The 20,605-nt window shown below is 43.0% G+C and overlaps 3 protein-coding genes across 5 annotated transcripts in view; 1 reads left to right on the forward strand and 2 right to left on the reverse strand.

Annotated features, from left to right (window-relative positions):
• Positions 1–9,891, forward strand: part of LOC111605508 (unconventional myosin-XV) — a 31,943-nt gene extending 22,052 nt beyond the window's left edge. Inside the window, exons 1-5 of one of the 2 annotated variants that reach the window (XM_030224098.1) lie at positions 1,127–2,258; positions 6,788–7,317; positions 7,623–7,860; positions 7,920–9,065; positions 9,270–9,891. In XM_030224098.1, coding sequence (XP_030079958.1) covers positions 1,284–2,258; positions 6,788–7,317; positions 7,623–7,860; positions 7,920–9,065; positions 9,270–9,437 — 3,057 coding nt within the window. In that variant the 5' untranslated portion in view covers positions 1,127–1,283 and the 3' untranslated portion in view covers positions 9,438–9,891. Of the gene's footprint in view, positions 1–1,126; positions 2,259–6,787; positions 7,318–7,622; positions 7,861–7,919; positions 9,066–9,269 lie in introns of those variants that run through there. The other variant, XM_023324064.2, reaches the window with a different exon arrangement.
• Positions 9,892–10,509: 618 nt separating this feature from the next.
• Positions 10,510–12,875, reverse strand: LOC111605390 (protein serrate). Its single transcript, XM_023323889.2, has 7 exons — positions 12,643–12,875; positions 12,442–12,580; positions 12,224–12,382; positions 11,970–12,161; positions 11,847–11,907; positions 11,305–11,435; positions 10,510–11,237 (listed from the first exon to the last, which is right to left on the reverse strand). The coding sequence occupies exons 1-7, from the start codon at positions 12,814–12,816 to the stop codon at positions 10,510–10,512; spliced, it is 1,584 nt and encodes a 527-aa protein (XP_023179657.2). The 5' UTR covers positions 12,817–12,875.
• Positions 12,876–15,857: 2,982 nt separating this feature from the next.
• Positions 15,858–20,605, reverse strand: part of LOC111605416 — a 96,586-nt gene continuing 91,838 nt past the window's right edge. For both annotated transcript variants that reach the window (XM_023323926.2, XM_023323935.2), the window contains exons 5-6: positions 17,588–17,664; positions 15,858–17,532 (exon numbers count right to left, since the gene is read on the reverse strand). In XM_023323926.2, coding sequence (XP_023179694.2) covers positions 16,916–17,532; positions 17,588–17,664 — 694 coding nt within the window. In that variant the 3' untranslated portion in view covers positions 15,858–16,915. The remainder of the gene's footprint in view (positions 17,533–17,587; positions 17,665–20,605) is intronic.

A 20,605-nucleotide genomic window follows, 5' to 3' on the forward strand; every position in this document is an offset into this window, starting at 1 on the left:
ATAGGGCAAGTCGGTCTGTTGTGGCGGGGCATTCCATCAATAGCTTGAAGCTCAAGAAGATCGCTGTGGCAGCTCTCTTTGGCATGTGTATATGTGTTTCTATAGCTTTTGTTAAGCTTGCCCGGCGCCCTTAAGCTGTTGCGATCACTTGGTCAATGCCCAACTTCACAATTTGCAGCTCTTTGCCTCTTAGTCTTAGTGAAGACTACTGCTTGCCTTATAGTCACGTTTCAGTGCCAAAAAGTCTTCCGCTTATAGTCTTTGGCGTTAGTTTGACATATTTTTTGACTTGAGTTCGATTTCCTTGTGGCACAAACGTGGCCCGCCGATGCTTTCAAATTATTACTTGACCCAACTTCGAGTTATTCACTTGACTGTGCCTTGCAGCATTTGAAAGTTGAGACACGACACTCTATAGAGTTACACTTTATCCAAATAAACATTGATATATTTGACTATGGATATTGTAAACTAGCTAATATAAATAGTCTCTCTTAGAAATAACATTCACATCGATCTTATAGTATGTGCCTTAATTCGATAAATATCGATACTTATGACTTGGTTCCTGAGGCATAATATAAAGAGTATTAGAGCTAGATCTTTAAAATTTGGCATGTTGATTGTCGTTTGAGAGAGAAAGAGAGAGAGAGAGAGAGAGAGAAAGACTATAATAAAATGTAATGATGTATCAGATTTTTTTTTTGCCTTAGCTCATTTAGCTTAGTAACCCTTGTAGAGGGAGCAGTGTGACTTCTTTATTCTATTATGTTGTAGTTGCAAAATTTGTTAGCTCTAGCTCAACATTGAATCAGCTTGAGTTGACTGGTTTGTGGAAGTTCAATGAACTGCTTTGAGCATCCTGTTGCAACAGTTGCCATAATTGCAAGCGTTTTGGCTTTGTTTTGTGGCTTGAACAAATTTTTGATGGCTTCTCGACAGGTGGCAGGGGGCAGCGAAAAGCCAGCCTGACAAAAGGCAAATTAAAAATCAAATTAAATTCAGGTCTGACACGAAAATTGAAAAACTGCAAACAGAAAAAAGTGGCTAAAAAAGTGACTGAAAATCACGTATACGCAGCGTATTTACACGAAATCAACAGGCAGCGCGAGTGTCTCTCTCTGGCTCGAGCTGTGTGCGTGTGTAAATAATATAGTGAAGCATTCATGATGATCGTGCAGTAGTTTGGCCAGTTGTGCTCTATGGCTTAACAACTTTCACTGGCACGCGCCGCCGCCTCGGAATTTCGGACAAACGAAAAGCCAGAAAACAACAACAGCAACATGTCGCACAGCGTTAGAAGCAGCAAGTCCTGCGAGGCCAGGACACACGAGTCAATCAGCGGCAACAGTGGCAGCAATGCGGGTGGCAGCGTGCCACATAAGTTCAGCAGCATTGTGAACAAAGTCGAGTCGCTTATACACAAAATGCATCACGATAAAGCTAACAATTTTAAACTGCTGCAACAGCAGCAGCAGCAGCAGGAGGTTGCGGTGCAGCAGGACGTTTGTGAAGCTGAGAAATGCGCTTCACTCGACTCCCTTAACAATCTAACCGACCAGGATAGCTGCGAGGAGGAGCAACCTGAGCTGCTCTATACGGACTCTGATGATGCTGAAATCGCACACATTACGGGCACCACAGCGGCGCAGGTGCACCACCAGCAGCTGCAGCTGCACCGTCGCAGCGATCTCGATCAGTTGACCAATGAGAGCATACGCGAGCTCAATGAACAATGCTGCTTGGAGTTGGCCAACTCGAATGCTGCTGCGAGTGGCGGTGGTGCGGCTGGTGGTGCCGCAGCTGGGCTGGACTATGATAATGCGTGGAGCGTTGAGGAGGACATCGTGTACAAGTGCTGCAGTGGTGCAACTTCAACGATCAGCGCCAATGGCAGCTTGTGCGAGGAGTGCTGCTTCGAGGAGCAGCTCAACTATAAGCTGCGGCTTAACCAAAGAGACAGCAACAACAACAATGAAGAGGAGGAGGAGCAGGAGGAGCACGAGAAGGAGCAGCATGTGGGAAATGAGGAGCAGCAGGACCCGAATGATGCTGCAGCAATGGCCCTAGCCAGCGCCATCAGCCTGCCCATTCCCATACCCATTCCATTGCCCATGCTGGGCAATAAGACGCGACGCGTCAGCAATGCCAGCAGCGGCTCGGTCAGTCGCATGGAAACGATATTGGAGGAGCCAACGGAGTCTAAAATATCTGTCAAGGAAATTCTGGCACGCTTCGAGACCATGAACTCCAATGAGGTAGGCAGAGGGGTTTTTGAATTCAGTCCATTGAGACACTTCGCTCTATGCTCGGAGAGTATGAGGAGTGTTATTGAGATAATAGATAAGGAAAGACAATAAGCTGAGCTCTATAGGCAAGGACAACTCTGTGGAGTAGAGCAAATAGTATATGGAATCTCCTAAGTAATATATCTTTGACCCTCGAGACTCTAGACTCTAACTTCATCCAGTTACCCAGTTATAGGTAAGGTCTTTGCTTTGCCCAATGATTCAGAAAATATATATGGAGATTCCATCTGTGCTAAGAGGATATATTGCATGAATATGCTTGCCTTGAAGTATTCCTAGCTGGAATTCTGGAAGTTTTCAATGAAATTCTAATACAAATCTTGAGCATGAACGTTTGAAGGATTATGATAGATGGATTACTTGATCGATGGATGGATAATTGAATGGATAGATAGACGGATAGCTTAGCAGATAGTTATATACTCGTGTGGTTAGTATATAACTCTACACATGACACTCTGAAATATAATTTATATCTATATCGTCTATCATATGTCGCGAAAGCTGCTAAGACTGGTTCATGATTTACTTCATCAAGTGAAAGATCAACAGGCAAAAGATCAAGTCACGTCGCTGATAACAGAAACTCTTTTAGTTGAACTCGAAATGTTCACAATGTCGTTTCATAAGCACAAATGAAGTTGCGACTGCTGAGGAAAGCTGACACAGAAGAGAAAAGAGAGCTCTTTACAGTTTGGCGGCGAGTGTCGGGGCTAACGGTTAAGTTAATCAACGCATAATCGCATTATTAGCAAACAGAGGGCCAGCGACCCAGCTGAACCACATGCTTACATCATCTGGCTGCAGCTACAGCATCTTCATCTGCTCTTTCAGTGGCTGCCCGATCATAGGTCTCGATTATACAACAGCTGCGACGTCTCTTTGTGTCTGGCTCGATTGGAATTGGTGCAGCTGCTGGGCTTCACAACGTCTTTCAACTCTGCCCAATACAATTGCTGTTAGATCTGTAAATACATACGCATATACATAACTGATATATCGATTTATATATCGAGATGAATATTCACTTTCGTATTCGGCGCAGGTGAAGTGTGGAGCTCATTTGTTTGTGTTTGATGAAACTGAAAGTAAACCTCAAACATAGTTAAAAAGTAGATGTTATCTTTTGACATATATCGATTTATCGATAGTCATTGCTTTGCTACATGAGGCAAGCCATCGTTAACTATGTCTATATTCATAGCTGTCGGTGGCTATATCTCTATTGGTATAAAGTCCGTTTGACTATACCAATATATATCGTTGCCCTTATATTCTCTGTCGATACACATCTAACTATATATATATATCGCTATTTTATTGGTATTGAAACTTAAGTAGTTGTTGCTCTTTTACTTTTTTATCAATATATGATTAGGTTAATTGTTAAAGCAAATCAATTATAAAATATATGTTTATATCGATAGTTATCGCTAGCTTATTTAGAGTTTAATGACCAATCACTCTTATAATAGCTCTTAACTTATATAAATTGCTCTATATATCGACAGTTGAAACTGTTTCGCTATCGAAATATCGATCTTCACTGCTTTTACGCCATAAAATAGTTACAATATTTAGATATCGAAGCATCTCGATAGTCAAAGTCCTTTTGATTGCATATATCGATAATAGCTTTGACAGTAGAGTCTTTAGCAGAATGATTTCTAGAATCGTTTCGACTTTCTTCTGCAATCGTGATATTTCTTCTCTGCTTTTGGGATCATCTGGTGGCATGTGAAGCGCATCGGATGCTACGCTTCGGATCGAGGGGTTGTTTAAGTGCCAAAAAAGTAAGCTGAAGCTAGAATTTGAGCACTCGTTAAACTACATACGAAGCCGCAGTAGAAATAAACCGTTGACCCACAAAGATACCAAGAGAGATACATTTACCAGATGCCGAGATACTTTTACGTGCCACTCGAAACGTGAAGAAGAAACAGCAGCGGCGGCCGTGGCAGCTGCTGCTTATTATTTAACTGTAATTTGATTTCAATAATTTAATTACATTTCGTGCGTCGTCATTTCTTTCTTCTTCTTTCTTTCTCTTATTGCTGTAGGCCGGGTCGGGTAGCATCGCTTCTTTTGTTCTACGTATGGTAAAAGGGGTTTAATTGCATCTTTAGCCACTTTAGCCACGGCTCCAGCTGTGCCTCTTCTTCTTCGTCTGCTTCTTCTTCTCTCTACTTTTGACACAGCTGTTGCGCATTAATTTCAAATTGTTTTTTTTTAATTAACTCGAGCAAAATACAAATAAAAAATTACGCTTTAAACAGTAAATGCTAAAAAGAAAGTTTGCTTAGCCCCACCTCTTTCCTCTCTCGTCTCTCTCGCCCTCTATCTCTTGGTCTTCTCTTGCTGTCTTCTCGCGTATCCTGATCTCTATCTCCATCACTTTTTTCTGTTTAGTTGTACTGCGTTTGTCATCTTACTCTTTTCCTACTCCTTTCCCCTTCCTATCATTTCCTCTTCTCTCATTATGCAATTTTCTCGTCAATTTTTCTTCTCGCCTTCTCTCCTTCTCTTTAATTCATCCTTCTTTATTTATTCTTGTTCCCATCTCTTCTTTCCTTTTCCCGCCTTCTTCTCCGCTCCTTTTCTACTGTTTGTCGCTTGTCCTATTCATCTTTCTTTCACCTCTCTCTATTCTCTTTATTCTTCACCTCTTTTAAAATCATATTTCAAATCAAAGTTTTTAAATAGTTTATTTTCGCATTGTTAAAGTTTTTATTTTGTTGGCTTTCCGCATGTGGCAGCAACTGGGGCAGAGCCACGCCCACTCGAGCGACCCTCTAGAAACGCAAAAGTCATGTGACCCAGTTGCGTGCCCGGTTCTAAGTATGGGAGCAACATATATCTATATATATATATATATATATATATGTACTGTATATATGTACAGATATATATGTAAACCAGATCCAGCCTCCATTTGTGCGTCTCGTTTGCGATCTATTTGTTTGCTTTGCTTCTCTTTTTGCTTTTATTGACTGCTCGTTTGTCAGCTTCTGCTTTAGTATTTGGCACAGCGATAAAGCCCACGGGAAACTGTAAAAAGAATTCGCAGTTGCACTCAATGTTTGTCTGTCTCTCAATACAGCCTCCAGCAACTGGTCTTCTGTCACATCAGCTATCTGCTGGCTGGCTGGCTGGCTGTCTGCGCTATTGCTGCATCATCTATCTGGAAGTTTGCTCTTTAGTTCCTCTCTATTTGGCTTTTCTCTTCTGCCATTCTCACTCTTCCCTTCCTCTGTACACATTTCCTAAACCTTTGCTCTGCGCCTCTTATGCTTTCTTCCATCTCTTTTTTAATCTCTCGTTCTCTCGTCTTCTTTTGCTCTCTTGCTCTTGTTCTCCTCCTCCTCCTTCATAGCGTTCGCTTCAGCTGCACTTCGAAGTCTTTTCTAAACTCTTATCTCTGGCTGGACCAACTTCTTATCCTAGCTACCTTACTGATAAGTCTCCCCTCTCCTCTTGTCTACCATTCAAATTCCCATTTGCCTTTATCCAGCCATCTGCATCCATCTATCCTCCATGGTCATTTGCTGCTTATCAGTGTTGAAAAGTGGCAATTGAAATTGAAATTGAAATTGAAATTGTATAATTAATTACTGTTTGACTAAGCCAAACATCATGATTGATTAGTGAAAGATTTCCGCTTTCATAAACCACAACAAAACCACAACAAACAACAACAACTTTTACTCACCTGGCTTGTTTGTTGTTGTTGTTGTGGTTGCTTATGCGCTTTTGAGCGTGTGCAATGAATTTTCTTTTGGCTCTTCTTTTGGGTGTCTTCGAATGCAACAATTTGCTACGAAGGGGGCGTGGCAGTGGCAGTGGCGGTTGCGGGGCTCTGCGGCTATTTAGTGTGTGGGTGTTATGTGGAATGGAAAGGAAAGCAAATGCATTTGGCAATAAAAGTAAAAAGCACACTTTCGTTGCCAAAAAAATTAAACAGTACAGTGAAAGCTCTATTGATGAACAGCTGCTGTTTGCTTGCATATTGAAGACCAATTTTCTGATCTAAATTTCATGAGCTTCATTCGTTCACTGATCATCTTAGGCAATCTCAGTCCGATGCAGCGAAAACTTTATTGCGTGTGTAAAGAATCAATTTTCGACAAGTTCATATAGCTGCCTTGCGCGCAGCTAATATGCCCAAAACTTTTTCGCACATTTGATATGTGTGTTCGCTCTAGCGAGCTTTCACTGTGTACTAACAACTGTATGATATTATATATTTTTACTGCATACACATCATTCAAACCGGCTTGGTGCTTGGTGCTTGGAGCTTGGCGTTTGGCGGTTGGCTGGGCGACCGGTTAGCTGGTCAAGTGTTTCGTTGGCCAAAAAGGCGCCCAGCAACTTTCACAAGCCGTTGACTTGACTTTAGACAACGGCGCAGACAATTAACAAATTGCATTCATTGTTGCACTTTTCATCTTTATCTTTTGTTTCTTCTTCTTCTTCCACAGTCACAATCGAAGGCGTCGACTTTGTCGTCGGGCGCACGCGCCGCTGCGCAAACGCTCAACGTGCCGCTGGAGCGTCTGGAGGGCCGACAGGCTGGACGCAACGAACATGCCCACTCCAATGACCAAGATGAGCAGCAGCAGCAGCAAGTGGAGCTGCATCATCAACAGCAGCAGCAGCTGCAGCTGGACGATGCTGTCGAGGAGCACCAGCAGCAGCAACAACAGCAGCAGCAGCTGGCCGATCAGCAGCGCTTCATGAAACAACAAAGCTATCTGCACTCGGCACGCAAGTCGAATGCTGGTCAACAGCCCAACTCCCTGACCAATGGCCACCAGCAGCAGCAGCAACACCAGCAACAACAGCAACAACAGCAGCAGCAACAGCAACAACAGCAACATTTGCAGCAGACATCCCATCACGATTTAGATGGCAACTATATGCTGCAGGAGGAACTCAATGGCAGCGGCACGCCTCCATCAGTTACCAAGTACTCGCTGTTGCAGTTCGCCATGCAGCACTTCCGCAACGAGTAAGTGCAGCCATTTTTGCAAAAAAAAAAATTCCCATTTGCCATAGAAAGCAATAATAACGCAGTCAAAGTAGTGCGCATAGATAACTGTTAAGTTATCGTCCTCTCTTTTGATCCTCATCGAGTCACGGCAAATCACATGAGGAGAGACAGACAGTGCTCGTTCTCTGTCTTGCACGCGTTGATTTCCGTTACAATTGCTTGCTTGCAAAGATGGCGGAACATGATGTATTTATAGCTTATTGCTGAAACGCCATTTTGAATATCATATTAACCAATCAGTTGCTCTCCTCCTCACTTCACAGTCAATTACGTGATGCCGATCGCCATCATGAACGACATCAGTCGTCGTCTGCTGCAAATCGCTCCTATGCGGAGCTGGTCAAGTGGCAAGGCCATGCCATACGCTTGCCCTTGCTGCGTTTGCCTAACGATTTGGCGCCGTTGGCGCTGGAGTGCTTCGATTGCATATTGCGCTACTGCGGCGACATACCGCTCGATCCGGAGCTCACCGAGGTGAAATGTGTCTACACCGTTTTGATGGTAGGTCAAGTGAATTAAGGCTGATCATTGAAGTTTTATTAATGTCTTTGTGCTTTCAGCATTGTCACAAGTATTTGGCGCTGCGGGATGAGGTCTACTGTCAGCTGATGAAGCAGACGACAGCGAATCGCTCGCCTTGTCCAGACAGCTCGCAGCGTGCGTGGCGTTTGCTGAGCATCCTGGCCGCTTACTTTGGTTGCTCGGACGCACTGCGTCCGTATCTGATGGAACATTTGACATCTGCCGCCTCCGATCGGCGTCGCTCGTGCCATGGCACCGCCGCCGTCTGCCTAACGAATCTGCGCAAAACGGCCCGCTGTGGCGGTCGCAAAAATGTGCCCAGCGTTGAGGAGGTGACCGCCGTCTCAGCCGGACGCTCGGCGCGCAGACAGATCTATAGACTGCCCGGTGGTGCCGAGCGTGTGGTCAACACACGCTGCTCCACTGTGGTGGCCGACGTCATTGCCGAGCTGTGCGCTCTGCTGGGCGTTGAATCGGAGGCCGAGCAGCAGGAATTCTCGCTGTATTGCATCGTGCAAGGCGATGCCTTCACCATGCCACTAGCCGCCGACGAATACATATTGGATGTGACCACCGAGCTGCTCAAGTCCGGTCAGCCATTCTATTTGATATTCTGTCGCAGCGTTTGGCACTTCGCACTAAAGCGCGAACCGGCGCCAATGCCGCTCTATGTGGAGGTGCTCTTCAACCAGGTGGCGCCCGACTATCTCGAGGGTCTGCTGCTCGAGCTGCCCGGCAACGGGGTGCCAATGCCAGAGATGGTGCGCGACATGGCGCGCATCGCGGCTCTGCTCCATCGCGCCGCCGATCTGAGCCATGTACCAGCCATGAAGGAGATCAAATTTCTGTTGCCCAAGCCAGCGTTGGGCATACGTGAAATACGACCGGCCCAATGGGTAGGACTAGTGCAGTCCGCTTGGCCGCAGGTCGCCAATCTCAGCCCGGGGCAGGTGAAGGCGCAATTTCTAAATGTGCTCGCCACCTGGCCACTGTTCGGCAGCAGTTTCTTTGCGGTGAAACGCATCTGGGCCGAGGAGGCGGGGCCCCATGTCGAGGACAATCACAGTCCCATGTGGCGAGATCTAATATTGGCCTTGAATAGACGCGGAGTTCTATTCTTGGATCCAAACACACACGAAACCCTGCAGCACTGGAGCTTCATGGAGGTCATATCGACGCGCAAGGTAACATAGGATTACATTTATCTATCTATCTCAATATCTGTCTCTCGGTCGATCATCAATACATGCATATATCTATCGATCTATCTATCTGTTTATCGATTGGTCACTTGACATATCCTTGATATATTTATAGATCTACTACTGATCTATCTATTCATAAATATCGCATACTCAACTCTCCTTCTCTGCTTCTCTGACTTTCAGGTTCGTTCGGAGGATGGCGCCCTCTTCCTTGATATGAAGGTTGGCAATTTGATGCAGCAGCGTGTTATACGAGTGCAGACAGAGCAGGCGCACGAGATCTCACGGCTGGTGCGTCAATATATAACCATGGCACAGATCAGTCAGCGCGACAAGCGGGAGCTCAACTAGAATGCAACGAATATTTCGAATATATATGCAGATATATATACATATCTATATATATGGATATATCTTGATTATTATTAACATAAAGACCACAATTTTTTTTTATATTTGTTAAGTCTACCTTATGTCAATTCCTATACCTGTACCCATACCTATATCGACACCTATACCTGTATCTATATATATATATATACCTATATGGGAGCAGGATCTATCCTAGCCGTATTCCATTATCTCTTTGCCGGCTTCGGACGCCTTGCAAATCTGAATAATTAAGCAACAACGTGCAATCGCAATACAAGTATTTTCCCCCCTTTTATTGTCTCTTTTCCCTCTATTTTTCGTACAATTCTTTTGAATGCTAAACTTAAGAATCTTAAATATATATATAAATTGATTTTTTTTGACAATTTGTTAAGCGGAATTCATTGTTTAGTGTAATAAATGAAATTCTATATAAACCATATATCAATATATCCAAATATCTTGTCTTTATTTCAGATTTACACTGCAGACTTATATACCCTGTACAATTAGGGTGTCAGGGTATATTGGGTATTGTTAAAGTGGCCAGCTATAGGCCGTAGCTGGGGTATATATATATTTATATTTTCTAGAGCAATATCAGCGAGTTAATCTAGCTATATCCACCTGCTCAATCGAGCAATAAGAAGTTATGTTAAGTATTAATTACAGCCCATAGCAGCTAAGGCTTTAAGGTTTCTTTAATGGTTTTGATATTTTGTCCCTTTCCATCTGTACCTCAATGAAAATGGCATTTGAAATAGAAGGGATCTTGAAGTACGTTTACACACGTGAACTTTGTAGGGAACTGATGGTAGAACAGGAGAAGCATATATCTATATTTGTATATATATATGTGTGTGTGTGGGGAGAGTAGTACATAAGGATTGCTAGAGCAGCTCAGTACCGGATGCAGGGTATTGGCTAGTCCAGCGTGAGTTTAGCTATCGTAAGTTTAGCTAACTCCCAAATATCGCTTTAAAATAAATAATTTATTAAATAAATATATATTTGTATATATTGATATATCTATGAAAAAAAAACATATTTCTCAAATAATATTTGGTATGATTTGATCGTTGTCATCGTCCTCCTCATCATAATCGCCATCGTCCTCATCCTCGTCCTCCTCCTCCTCCTCATCCTCTTCTTCCTCATCTTCGTCATCGTCCTCCTCCTCCGCCGTCGCCGCTGCTGCCGCCGACGCTGACGCTGACGCCTGCTGTTGCTTGTGTGCACTGAACTGTGGCCCACTTGTTGCATTGTTGCCAAGTTCGTTTACTGTTATAGTTGCTGTTGTTGTTGCTGTTGCTATGGGACGCCTCGTTGTTGTCGCCTCATCAGCAGCTGCATTGCCATAGCTTAACGCTTCATTAGACGCATTGTGGTTGGCAACACGTGTGCGCAGCCCCAATGTCGCTGACGTTGTCGCTGCTGCGGTCTCGTTTAATCCAATGTCTGGCAACATTGTTGTGCTCCTTGTTGTCATTGCCATTGTTGTTGTTGTTGTCGCTGTTGTTGTTGCTGTTGGTTGCTCTACTATGCTGCCATCATCAGGCACAGCTGCGGCCTGCTCTAGCTCCATTTCGAGCTTGGTTGGCGGCGGTGTAATGCGCGGCGGTGCCACCGAGGTCAACAGAAACTCATCGAGTATCTCGCAGTTCTTGCCCAGATAGCCCTGTCGGCACTGGCAGCGATAGCTGCCATCCTCGCGGCTGAGCGAAATGCATTTGCCCTCATTTTCACAGGTCTTTGGATTGTCCACGCAGTAGCTCAATTCTGTTATCCAAAGAATGCAGTTATTTACAATTATAACATAAATATATCGAGTATAAATGGTACTCACTTTCGTCGCAAAGCATGCCACCCCAGCCGGGACGGCAATTGCATTCCCAGGGTGCATCACAGTCGCCGTTCACACAGCCAGGATACGGAAAACACTTATCACACTGTGAGCCAGTCCAGCCCACCTTGCAGCTGGTGGAGATAAATTAAAGTCATTTTGTGACAGAAATATAAATATGTCGGTATTGACGCCATCTTTGCAATTGCAACAGCCAATGGCTTTGCCTTAACGACTTCTTTGAGATTACGGTTTTAATGTACAGGCAGCCATAAGCAAGGAGCTAATAATAGACAAATAATGTAGCTGCTGAAGGGACATGACATATTTTCATTGTCTGCATTGTTCACTATTGTTGTCTTTCTATCTGTCTATCTCTGTCTTTTGCATGTGTTTTGCTATGACTCGAAGAAGAGCATTACTTATTTGACGCCATTCTTGAAAATGAATTGCAAATGAATTTCTTCGGATAATGGCGTCGAATAGATAAGCGCATTGATTATTAACAGTCAAATTCATTCCGAATTTTTTTAACTTTAACTTACCGACATTCTCCTGGCTTGCGGCAGTAGCCATGCTGCTTGCTGCAGTCCGAAGCACACAAAGCTGCAAGATAATAAAGCTCGATAAATACTCTAGAGCAGAGACATCACCTGTCTAGTAGTCACCTGTCTGGCAGAGCAGGCCGGTGTAGCCAGGCTCACAGTTGCACTCCAGCGGCTTGTTGCAGGTGCCATGCTGACAGCCAGGCATTGTGGCACAGTCGCTGCAGGTTCGACCCCCCCAGCCGATGCGGCAGCGGCACTCGCCGGGCGCCTCGCAGTAGCCACGCGTGCTGTGGCAGCCGCTGCGGCAGCTGGCTGCAAGTGAAGATGTGGTAAAGTAAATAAAGCTACCTGATAACTCGGACAGCGGGACTTACGTTCTGTGCAGAATAGTCCATCCCAGCCGGGCTTGCAGATGCACTCGAAAGGCTTGTTGCAGGTGCCGTGTTGGCAGCCGGGCAGCGGAATGCACTTGTCGCACTGCTCGCCGCTGTAGCCGATGCGGCAGCGGCACTCGCCTGGACGCTGGCAATAACCTGTGAAGAACACAGGTCTTGAAGTCGAATTGAGTCTCGATTGGAGTTCGCTCTCTTACCATTCATCGGATCACAGCCGCGCCGACACATCGGCACTTGGCAGAGATCGCCCTGCCAGCCGGGCAGGCACTTCACGTCCCCCTTCTCATCGCAGCTGTAGTGCGAGTTCTTCTGGTACTTGGGCGACTTCTCGCAGGCCTGTGACAATGGATCTGCTGCTTTAGTCTAGCTGACGGGCTGAGCGCCTTGGCTCTACTTACGCGTTGCTTCCACAGTGGAATATTCGAGTTGACGCTCGTCTGGCGCGCATCAAAGTTGCGCCTCAGCGCCTCACCGCCCATGCTGTTCGCCATCAGCAGCAGCAGCAGCGCCAGCGGCGATCCTTCCGAATCGGACATTTGTGTATAGCTGCGCACGGTATTAATTGAGCTCATTCGCAAATATATGATGCTGAACTTTTCTCATAGAATAGGCTTCAGGTGAAAGCGGTTTATGTTCACTCCGAATCCACACCAAATTTACTCTGAATTATTGTATTTAATAAATAAAGCTGTAAGCAGATTTAGCCAAGTTTAACTTTTAAAATATAAAATATACTCTGACTCCAAAACTTCTCTAATTTAATTCCAATGAAACTTTACTGGAATTCACTAAGTTCTATTTGATTTTGTATTTAACTCCAAATTTTCTCCGGAATTTTTGTGAGTTCACTATTCATAAGTACTTACCCCGAATTCACTTTGAATTTACTAAAATCTTATTCCGAATTCTTTCTGTGAGCTTACTCAGTATTTGCATCCAACCTAATCCGCACTTACTCCGAATTTGCAATTAATTTTTAATTCGCTGAAAACTTAATGCATAGCTTTGCACATAAATTTACTCCGAATGTACTCCGAACGTACTCCGAAATTACTCCGAATTTACTCCGAATGTACTATGAATGTACCCGAACATATTTCAAGTCTACCAAGTCAATGATTTGCCAAAGAATATCGATAGATTACTACGTTATATATATATATATATATATATATATATATATATATATATATATATATATATATATATATATATATATATATATATATATGTATATATACTGATATATTTCTTTATCGAACCTCCTCGAAAACTAAACCAGAAACAGTTTTACTATTGATGTTTCTCTCACAATTATTGTTATTGTTGCCTGGATTGTTGAATTCACTTGTAAGCAACCCCGAAAAAAATGTTCTTTCTGATGGAGTTGAAACTTATTTCTCGTTGCTCTAAGAACAAATGAATTTCGTTTCATTTAGATGAAAGCAAAAGAAATTCCGCTTTAAACAGTTGCCGCACCAAAGACAATTAACATGTTCCAAAACAACTTTCTTCGTAGCCAGCAACAACAACATCAGCAGAGACAATAACAATAAGAACAGTTATGTCTAAAGACCTGACAGACAGCCAGGTTTCTTGATGAATCATTGTAATACAAAATTATACGCACCACACACGTATATATATATATGTATATATATATATATATATATATATATATATATAGCTAACGGTATTATGTTCCTTATCCAAATCGTTTTCCACGTCTCTCTTGGTTAGCGTCTGCTTAGCGACTAATCAATTTCAGCTTTGACTTTGACTAGTCCAAAATTGAAAGCTTCAACTCGCATAATCTCTCTCTCTCTCTCCCTGTCAGTCTCACTCTCTTTCTTTTTCTTTGGGAGAAATTTGAAAACCGGCAACTGGCATTTACTTACAGCTCGCTTACCTCTCTGCGCACCTGCGCAATTGGGTCAAACGGTAACGATCCAAAATCAGCTGTGCACTGCCACGCCCCCCTCTCCACCCGCTTCCATCCAACCTTAACTCCGAAACCAGTTGTCAAATTCGTCTGCTTCGGCTGACTCGCTGCTTTGATTTTTGTTTTTCAAAATAATTTTTTTGTTCTTTTTATTGTGAATGCTCGATTTATCATTATTATGTTCATATATATTATTGGAATATTCAATTTAATTTTTGTTTATTTCTTGTTGTTTTTTCGTATGTGCCTTAAAGTTTATTTTATTAATTTTTTTTGCTTGGAAATTTTTTTAATTTTTTTTGTTTTGTTCTCTTTGATATATATCTCTCAATGTGTGTGTGTGTGTGTGTATAGGTGAGTGCTTGTAATGGAAACAGTTTGAGAGTCGCTGCAAACATTTGAACTTCTACTGTACCGACTGAAAGATACAAGGGCGCTGCTTTAGAGATAGGATCGACATTTATAGATATCTACGCCTTTTTATCAAACTGACTGACATACGAAAGGCTTGACGAAAGCCTGGAAGAAATACTCAAACAAAATTTCGAGCAGGAAGGACGCACTTGTCTTGGTTTAAGCTTTCGTAACCAAGTCAATGAATTTATTGGAGTTCTTGCTAGCTCTAATAATCTTGATAATATGAATCTGAATCTATATAGCTATATAAGCTCTGATATATGTTTGCAGCACTTGAAATTGATTCTTCCTTGTTTTGTGGACCAGTGTAAGTGTGTGTGTGTATTGTTGTTGTTGGCTAATGATTAGACATGACACGTACATGGATGAGTGTTGAAGTAATTACGTAATCAATATATATATGGGTATATATATATAATGTGATATACATATGTATCTAGACCGACAGTGTCACATAACTACAATTTTTCACATTTATGACTGTATGTAATTTGTAATATTGGGAAGTTTTTATAGCGCTTAGATCTAGCTGGAAGTGGAGCTTGGGGCTTTAGAGAGAACATTGACAATTGGACAAGCTCTATTTGCGCTGTCTAAAATTTTTTTGGTTTTTTTTTCGAGTTTATATCGTGTTTAGCAATAGTATAGTGGGGGGTGCGGGACACGAACCTTTGTTCAATTTGGTTCACTGTTTTGATCAAGCAAAGCTTGGGCTCGAGTCACGCACTTTGTTGTAGTATCTCTAGGGATAGTACATAGATATATCTATATATATCGTTCGATCATGGGAGTTGGTTGCTAATATAATTATATTTATTGGTATATATCATATTATTAGTTAGTTATATCTCTCGTTCTTGGTTAAGACTTATCGATCAGTTGTTGTTCAGTTGCCGCTGAAATTTCCCAGACGCCAAGGTCTGAGAAAATGATCTATTTACAACTTGGGGTGCAGTAGGAGCTCGCCGGGATGAACGTTCCATTTACAGCGCATTTCTACTGTACTCTCACCTTTATAGCCTTGCAGGAGTTTTGATTATAGTAAGTAAGGGAAAGATCTGAGATTCCGATCGGACTATTTTAATTGAAATTTATCACTATAACATCTAATGGGTAAACTCGTTAGAGTAGTTTGCTGCAAGGGTATTTAATATTCGGCATTCCGAAAAAGTTTATTTGTTCTTTAAATATTATTTTGTTCAGCTATCGATTATGCATGATCTATTGAAAGAGAGAAAGAGATAGCTAGCGCGGGCATGTGGAGACAAAAAAAATACACATTCACTGTATTTGATTTCTTAATTAACTGTCTTAAAGTTTAAACACTTATATGCGAGTTCTTCTCTCATTGTGTGTGAGGAGTGGGGGTGGGTGCTAAGGACAGCTGCCGTGCGATATGATTCTTGGATATGATATGAATACAAAGAAAAGAGAGGTTGTAAGTGTTTTGTTACTCATTCTCTTTCGTGCCTGCAGCAACTGTTGGGCATTGTCCCATTGGGTGTTCGAGCAATGAAGTTCTATGCTGCCGTTACTTATATTTTTTTAGGAAAGCCCAAATCAAATGCAAAAAGTTAACGTCATTTACCATAGCAAACAACAACGGCAAAGAAACAACACCCGGAATAGACAACGGTTCTTTTTTCTGCCTTCGTTTTGATCCTCTTCGAGTCGTAGCAATTACTATGCTAAAGAGAGAGAGAGAGAGATAGTGCTAGTGTTTTATTGCTTGTTCCTTTTTGCGGCGTTAGCATCTAGACATTTTGTTTATTATTAGGCATGTCGAAACACAGATACCCTTTTATATCCTTTGTTTATGTAAACGTTTAAAGCAAAATTGTTTAATTATGAACGATTTACTCTAAAGAAAAGAATTAATTAAAAGCTTTGTCTACTCACAGTAAAAAATATGATTTTTGAAAGGTTCGAAACAACATTGATCAGTAGCTAAACTAGCCTACTTGAGGAAGTGTGCATTAATGGCTCTTGGCTGTTGATCGAAAAGAAGGAGAAGACCTTTAAATGCGGCAGCAGAAGAATAAATAACTGAAGGAGTATAGACATATGTTTGGAAAGATGGCGCAGTTTGGGTGTAGGCAGGCGGCCATCTTTGTATGGTTATTACCCAATGGGAATTAGAGGGTTATGTATGGGGTTTTGGGATCGGGTTTTGGGGTTTGTGAACTCGCTACATAGACTACGCGTATACCCTACACATATATATTGACGTCCTCGATCAGATCAAAAAAAAGAACATTTTTCCAATAATATTATTGGATGGCTGCGAATGCTGCTGTTGCTGCAGCAGCTGCTTAGACGAAGATGAATTGCGCATGGTTGCATTTCTTGGGCGGGCCGATGGTCAAGCGGAGCCACTTGCCACGACATGACGGCGCCGGCAGCGCGCTCCAGCGCGTCGTGCGACCCGACAGTCCTTCGCCGCGGCAATGATAGTTAAGCAGCAACTGTTGCTGCTGTTGCTGCAGCACCGGCGGCAACATGGGCGCTACAGCATTGGCGCTGCGCTTGGACGTTGCTGCACGTGAATGATGCGATGATGGGCGCTGGTGCTTGTAGCCATAGTTCTCGCGGCTGGCCGTCCCGGTTTCCGTTTCCGTTTCCGCATCGCCATCTACTTCGGGCTCGAGCATGTTTTGTGCATCATCCTCCTCGGTGTCGTCCTCCTCCTCCTCCTCCTGCTCCTGCTCCTGCTCCTGCTCGTCCTCGTTGTCATCCTCGTTGTCATTGCTGTTGCTGCTGCTGCTGTTCTCCTCGCCCTCATCGGTCAGATATGGCTGCGCCATCGGAGTCTTATGAGTGGTTGTTGTTGTCGTCGTTGCGCCTCTGTTGCTCGCCTTGCCAACTCCAGTCGCAGCATCTTTGTCCTGTACCAGAGCCTCGAGGTCGCAGCGCACAGTTATACGATCACCTGCAGCAGCACATTGTCCATAAGGCATACTACAGATAACTAACGAATTACTTACCTTCCAGCATTAGATTATAGGGCGGCAGCTTGTGGCAGGCTTTGGATGCCTTGATGACCTCGAACTCAACGCAGTATCTGCAAGAAGTGGAAGAGATTGATTAGTTATTTGTATGGACAGGCTGTGATTGGGCTCATCTAATCAAAGGTTGTTTGGAGTCACTCGCAAAGTCTACCCAGTGCCATTTAATCATATTCTGTTCATGTCCTTATGCCTTACAATAGGCCAAAACCTCTTCCTCTATGCGATTGCGTTTAACTTAAAACATTTTCCATTTGAATTTTTCAATGATTGGCAGAAATTAGCTGTATTATAACATAACAATGAACTTTGACATGGAAATAATCAGCAAAGGCAGTTAGAGAGAAGGAGAGAGGCAGAGAAACAGACAAAGGAACTCACAGAATAATGATTATTGTGCAGTTGTGCGTAAGTAAAAAAATTTGAAAGTGCGATATAGAGAGAGAGAGAGAGAGAGAGATAGACAGAGAGAGAGAGAGAGAGAGAGTTAGGTTATACAGTTCAAAGGCGTCGCTAGTCAACCGGAAATTCGAACTGTCTATTAAGCCTAACAATTTCCGTTTCCGTTACGCAAAAAACGCAGCGCTATAAAAACACAGAGAGAGAATGTGAGAGGGAGTGATAAACAGAGAGAGTGTGGGAGCGAAAAAGAAAAAAAAAGGTAAGAGGCGGCTGTCAAGTGGCGCTGGGTGTGTGTTTAAATGTGCGTGTGTGTGTGTGTGTGTTTGACAGCTGTCAAGGTGTTGACATCGGAAATTGCGTCGGAAATTCAAATGTGCCCTCAAATGCTTCTGCTGCCGCTGCTGCTCTCATGGCTCGGCGGCAAATCGGTTGGGCGGATATTTGTCCACTTAGCCTCGAGGGCTCAATTAGCAAATCGCCAAATTAGCCAGGCATCCGAATTCACAATTGACGCCACGGAAATCAAAATCGCAAAATGGACAAAAAAATATAAAATGAAGTCACGACTTCAATGGCGACTGAACAACCCACAGATACGCTCAGTGCCAAGTTGTAGCTAATGCAAAGAGCATTTCAGTTGCCTTCTATATAAAGATGTGACTTTATAGGCAATGTGGCACGATAAGAATATCATTTTAATGTCAACATATGATATGATATAGCATATGACTTTAGAAGCCCAGCTTGATAGCTCTGGATCTTACAGTTCCCAAGCTATACTGGAGCAACATAGGAACTGGAGTAGTCAAAAAAAAGGAAGTATTCCTAGATCGCAGCTCTCGAGTTATGCCTGGAGTCAATGTATCAAAAAGGGAAGTTTTATAGATATTTGCTAACTACAAGAGCTGTCTCATACCAAATTTGTTACTTCTAGCGCTCGAAGCTCTTGAGTTATGCTCGAAGAAAGAAAGAGTTCCCAATGTGCAAGAGATTTAAGAGCCTCAAGCAGCTGCTGTCTGTAACATAATCAATAAACCCCATTTATAAATGACTACAGGGTATGCTGAGCAAACAAAAAGCAATTGAAATCAAACCTAAAGCAAATGCCGCTCTGATAGAAATATAATTCATGCCGACGTCGGCTCTACTGGAGCTGAGCACTTAATTAACTTGGCCCACAGCTAGGCGACGCAGTGTCCTGTGTGTCTTGTTGTCTGCCTCAGCCTCTATCTATCTGGCCATAAAGGTAAATTGAAAAAACCAAAAAAAAGAAAGAAAAGGAAAAGGAAAAACAAAAAACACATAAGAAAATGCATGTAAATAAAAACTTGACGGCGGCAAGCTCCGACGTCGTCGCCGCACAGAAGCAATAAAAATAAACAAGGCAATGGCACAGGACTCTTCAGCAGCAGAACATAATTAAACTCAAGTGGCAGGGGGGCGTTGCTTGCTGCAGGCTAGGGCGGGAGGCGGTGCCACAAGAAGAACATTGAGTGGTCGAAGCTGGGAATAAGACATAAAAAGACTTTTGTGGACTTCAACTTGGACGTGAACTTGATGAATACATTTTTTGGGCAATTTCTTAATGAAATTTTGAAATCATATCATTCCAGAGCTCCGATTTATGATATCACCAAAAGGAATGCAAAAGAAATGCCCGAAAGAAGGGAATATAGCAGCAGCTTACTTAGGCTCTAGCATATGGAGCAGGACATGGGGCAGAGGCCTTCCTTGCAAGCAATCCCAGTATATGACACTCATATAACACAGCTTTAATAGAGTTGAGCTCAGGCTTGGTTTACTTTCTTTGCTTGTTTGACTGACCCTAGCATGAAAGCAATGGAGATCATGAGAGCTCGGCCTGATTGTACCCCGACTTAGACATAGATCTGCTACTATTGCTATGAAAACTCCATGTGATGTGAGCAAGAGCCAGTTATATCTATATTTCAATCGAAGCGCTTCGAGGAATTTTATTTATTCAAATTGAAACGCGTCGAGCAACAAGTTGAAAGAGCGCCAACTCGAAGGTGAAAGGGAGCGTGAGAAGTCTTCGAGGCGGCGAGTCGTGTGTGGCATGTGTGCGGCATGTGTTTGGCATGTGTGCGGCTTGTGTGGCAGGCAGTGAGTGTGTTTAGTCAAGTCAAATGTCGACACTCTGCCAATTGGCTTCAGCTACAAGAACCGCCTTCGTTCCATGCCATATGCTAAGAAAAAGTCATTTTCTTGTCAAATATTTTGCCACTTCAAAGGACTCGCCGACAACTGTCAATGCCAGGCGAACAACAACAACAACCACAACAATGAGTGTAACACAGGCACTTAAAAAAGTATTTGCACTCGTTTATATGAAAAGCAAACACAAATAAAAAACAATTTCGACTGCGCGAGACGGGCGTGCACGACTCTCAGATACCCTCACTTTACTACTCTCCTCTAAGAGCGAAGGAGCAGAGAGAAGACAGAAGAGAGTTGCTCTCTGCTCTCTTCTGTCTTCTCTCTGCTCCTTCTCTCTTCTTTTCTTTGCGCTCTTCTTCGCTCTTCTTGTATTAGCTACCTTGTCTCTAGGCTAATATACCCCATTTTTATTCCCAC

The sequence above is a fragment of the Drosophila hydei genome, unplaced genomic scaffold (assembly GCF_003285905.1).
Source record: "Drosophila hydei strain 15085-1641.00,03,60 unplaced genomic scaffold, DhydRS2 tig00000358-arrow-arrow-pilon, whole genome shotgun sequence".
Lineage (NCBI taxonomy): Eukaryota > Metazoa > Arthropoda > Insecta > Diptera > Drosophilidae > Drosophila > Drosophila hydei.

Bases quoted from the DNA above. Each gene is read 5' to 3' on its own strand.
- LOC111605390 (XM_023323889.2), bottom strand. From the start codon at position 12,816: ATGAGCTCAATTAATACCGTGCGCAGCTATACACAAATGTCCGATTCG. The intron at 12,162-12,223 runs GTAAGTCCCGCT...CTTCACTTGCAG, and splicing joins TGGACTATTCTGCACAGAAC to CCAGCTGCCGCAGCGGCTGC. The intron at 11,238-11,304 runs GTGAGTACCATT...TTTGGATAACAG, and splicing joins TGGCATGCTTTGCGACGAAA to AATTGAGCTACTGCGTGGAC.